At 38.0% G+C, this 1,710-nt stretch overlaps 2 protein-coding genes across 2 annotated transcripts in view; both read right to left on the bottom strand.

The window, feature by feature from the left end:
- Positions 1–375, bottom strand: part of LOC104775854 (lipase 1-like) — a 7,726-nt gene extending 7,351 nt beyond the window's left edge. Inside the window, exon 1 of the mRNA XM_010499793.2 lies at positions 88–375. Coding sequence (XP_010498095.1) covers positions 88–308 — 221 coding nt within the window. The 5' untranslated portion in view covers positions 309–375. The remainder of the gene's footprint in view (positions 1–87) is intronic.
- Positions 1,325–1,710, bottom strand: part of LOC104775852 (lipoxygenase 3, chloroplastic-like) — a 6,635-nt gene continuing 6,249 nt past the window's right edge. The window contains exon 10 of the mRNA XM_010499788.2: positions 1,325–1,710. This exon is cut by the window's right edge and continues 31 nt beyond it. Within this exon, the coding sequence (XP_010498090.1) occupies positions 1,403–1,710 (308 nt within the window). The 3' untranslated portion in view covers positions 1,325–1,402.

Below are 1,710 nucleotides of genomic sequence, written 5' to 3'. Positions count from 1 at the left end.
GAGAGATCGGAGACTTGGTGAACGAACTGCCATTTGGAGTTTCCACCGTATCCGTGGAGCATGACGAGATTGGGACGGGAGATTCTACGGTGCCCGGAGATCCAGAAATGGACAGTGGTTTCTCCGTCGTCTAGATCGACGGTTACAGGTCGGAGATCGCAGAAAACCAAGAAATACAGAGATAAGAACGAGTCAGCGATTTTGATGAGTATGGGGAAATCGAAGAAACATGGAAACAGGCTTTGAAAGAGACTGAGAACGATTGAGAGATAACGACGGAAGAGATGAACGTCTTTCATCGACGCCATTTTTATAAAAAGTCTGATGAAGAACCTTCTTTTTTGCAGAGACAAAGGTGGTGGTGTGTGGCGAGAGAGAGTGTGCTTTTAAATTTGAAAACAGAGTTTAACCAATTTGGTTTATTACGGTTATCTACGGTTGAAGTGTTTTAACCGGTGTTGATATCATCTAAACGTGGCAAATTGCATGGAAGCGTTTCGACATCTAGATTTACAATCCGATCTTAGCTATATATGTTCATTTTTCAATGCAAATTAGAAACCGTAAAGAAAGTAAACGAGAATAGGAAAAAGACTAAATTGAGCTAAATTATTACGGCTGTTTAAGAAGTATATATGTCCTCTCCTCTCGCATGAGAGCGCCACTGGTCGATATAAATTATACTGTCTCTTCATTTTGTCTTCTTCTTTACATCATAATTAAATAAGTCCAGCTCGATTGTGAATCTCCATCGTTTGTTCAGGTTCAACTAAAGGAAGCTAAGACAACAGTGTATCACCCGTTGCCAACTCAAAGTTCCTATATACGTACGTATACTGCCAATGAAATTATGTCTTCAGGTCCAAGTTAAATTTAAAGCCAAAGAAGAAACATTTGTCTTCAATCTTAAGCGACTGACACTGAGTGTCTCTAGTTTGAGTTCCTAGAAAGAGAATAACGAAGTTGCAACTTTATATCTCAATGTTGTGAAAAAAGGATAGTTTGAGACCCAAGTTAGGTCAGAAACATAAAGAAGCCATGCCACATTTCAGGCCCAACTTCGGATTCATTTTGCAATTATATCCTCTGTTTACAAATAACACATCACATGTACTCGAACGTTATGGGAAAAAACACATTATTGTACTTCCAAATTCATAATAAATATCATCATTGAATGTTTTTCTTTTAATTTGTCTCAACCCACTGAAATATTTCTATTTCGAATATATAATAACATTTACAAGTCATTTTATACTGGCATATATATATATATATATATATATATATATACGTTACGTATAGGTTTCCAAAACTACGTAAATATTAGAAAATCAATTATTTATAATAATTTTATACATTTAGTTAGTTACTTGCCAAATTAAAATTTGGTTACACAGAATTATATGGATACACTATTAGGAACACCTCTACAGGTAACACCAGGCTCAGAACTGGGAACCAACAACTCATAAGGCAAAACACCAGCCCCACACCTATTTCTACGGTCAGGATCAGAGTTCCTTTTCTCAATCTCTTTCTCTATCCTTCCTATCTCCGCCGCAAACCCATAAAACGCGTCAACGATCTCCGCATCTCCGGTCCATATCGACGGCTGTTGTCTTTCTCCTATATACTCTTCATCCGGCGAATGCGTCGACAACGTATCAACCACCGCCATGAACTTCGACGTCTGCGCCAAACTCGGCA

This window comes from Camelina sativa, chromosome 3 (genome assembly GCF_000633955.1).
Source record: "Camelina sativa cultivar DH55 chromosome 3, Cs, whole genome shotgun sequence".
NCBI lineage: Eukaryota > Viridiplantae > Streptophyta > Magnoliopsida > Brassicales > Brassicaceae > Camelina > Camelina sativa.
This window is presented reverse-complemented; position numbering and strand designations above follow the sequence as displayed.